The 1,851-nt window shown below is 47.6% G+C and overlaps 1 protein-coding gene across 1 annotated transcript; it reads right to left on the bottom strand.

Annotated features, from left to right (window-relative positions):
• Window positions 1–668: 668 nt before the first annotated feature.
• On the bottom strand, window positions 669–1,781 carry LOC101072739 (olfactory receptor 11A1). The gene has a single exon (XM_003976603.2). The coding sequence runs from the start codon at window positions 1,779–1,781 to the stop codon at window positions 870–872; it is 912 nt and encodes a 303-aa protein (XP_003976652.1). The 3' UTR covers window positions 669–869.
• Between the last annotated feature and the right edge of the window lie 70 nt (window positions 1,782–1,851).

The following is a 1,851-nucleotide window of genomic DNA, read 5'->3' as shown; positions in this document are numbered from 1 at the left end:
TGAGGGATGCTGAAAGTGCGGACACACACACACACACACACACACACACACACACACACACAGCATTGGTTCTATCTTTGTGAGGACTGTTAAAGAGAAAATCGAATCCACTCCTGATCTGTTTTATGTTATATCTGAAAAATGAGATGAGCCAAATTGTATTCACGAATGAAAGTCTGTTCCTGTTATTGGATTATTGCATATTTTATATCTGTTAACCCCCAACCCTAACCCTGGCTGAACCTCCCAAATGCTCCTACCTGTCTCTCTGGTACCCCTCCAGATGTTCATAGGTACTAAACAGAGTGTAAACAATTATTTTTCCATCTCTGCGGACAAATGAATGATTCTTCTTCTGCTTCCTACATTCATACCATTTTTATTATCTGATTATTTATATTGGACTTGTGGAGGGTCTGCCGGTGTGCCCCTCCCTGGGTGCACGGACGCTTCAGTTGTTCTAACTAAAGGAGACTTGTGTCTCTGTGTCCTCAGGCCTGTCTTAGTTATTGACATCTGTTCATGTACTGTCAGGACACTGCTGAGGGGACCAGCCTGGCCCCAGTGTGCACGAGGGAACACAGTTCATCAGCAGGCTGTGCGGAACACCAGCAAACACTTTGTCACTACATCAGTCTGTCAATAAAGATATTTCAAGCAGATTCTTGTGACGGTTGAAGAATTTATTTGTGGATGAACAGACCAAATAGTGAAAAGGCATATTGATGGGAGGAGCTGCTGCTGATATAGATGATGAAGATGATGTTCTGACCATGGCCGTGCCCTAAAAACACTGACAGATAAAATACTGATCCATGAAAGGTGGAAGATGATCCAGAGATCCACGATGTTCCTGAGACTGCCCACAGTCAACAGAACAGCTTCCTGAGGCTGCTGGAGATTTCCCTCATCTTCAGTCCATAGATGATGGCATTGAAGAGAGGCTGATAAACAACAAACTGCAAAGTCATGAACAAATGTACAGCTTTTGGGATCCGGGCGTTCAGCCGCACGATGATGATGTCATACGCAGACAGGAGAGAAAAGTTGATTAAAACCAGCAGGTGCGGCAAACAGGTCTGAGCGCTCTTTGTTCTCACCTCTTTACAGCTTTGATATGACACCTGGATGATCTTCACATATGTGAAAAGGATGAAGAACATGGGGATAATACCAGACACCATCAGAGCCACCACGCCGTACACAGACACCGCCCTCGGTGTGGCGCAGTGAAGTTTGTACAGAGAATTATTACAAAAGATGCCATCTAAAGTCCAGCGGCAGAGCTGCAGTCTAGAGCTCAGGGCAGCCATGGCGGCAGCCTGACAGGCAGGAACCAGCCAGGAGGTCAGCAGGAGGCTGCCCAGGGTGCGGTTCCTCATGATGCGGTGGTAATGCAGAGGCTGACATATGGACACGTACCTGTCAAAGGCCATACAGGCCAGCAGCAAAAACTCTGCACCAGCTAACCAGTAGTAGAGGAAGAACTGCAGGTGACAGAATGAAGGCGATGCGGTCTGGTTCTCTGACACCAGGTCCATGAGCAGCTTTGGGTGGACGGCAGTGCTGCAGAGGACAGAGTTGATCAATAAAGCTGCGATCAGAACGTACATGGGCTGCTGAAGGTTTGGCTGGCTCAGGATCAGGCCGATGATGCTGCAGTTACAGAAAACCATCAGAAGGTACATCAGCAGAATCAAACAGAAGAATATGTAGCCGTACTGCTGCACGTGGGTGAACCCCCCCAGAGTTATCACAGTCACATTCACTCCTTCATCCATGTTAGCAGAGGGAACGTGCGCTGGCTCTTTATATCCCCTTTATCCAGCCTCTGTGGATCTCCTGGAACCC

Source organism: Takifugu rubripes, chromosome 1 (genome assembly GCF_901000725.2).
Source record: "Takifugu rubripes chromosome 1, fTakRub1.2, whole genome shotgun sequence".
NCBI classification, from domain to species: Eukaryota; Metazoa; Chordata; class Actinopteri; order Tetraodontiformes; family Tetraodontidae; genus Takifugu; species Takifugu rubripes.
Note: the sequence above shows the minus strand (reverse complement) of the source record. Positions and strands in the feature narration are given on the sequence as shown.

What these genes read in the sequence shown, in the direction of transcription:
- LOC101072739 (XM_003976603.2), bottom strand. Translation starts at nt 1,781, where the DNA reads ATGGATGAAGGAGTGAATGTGACTGTGATAACTCTGGGGGGGTTCACC.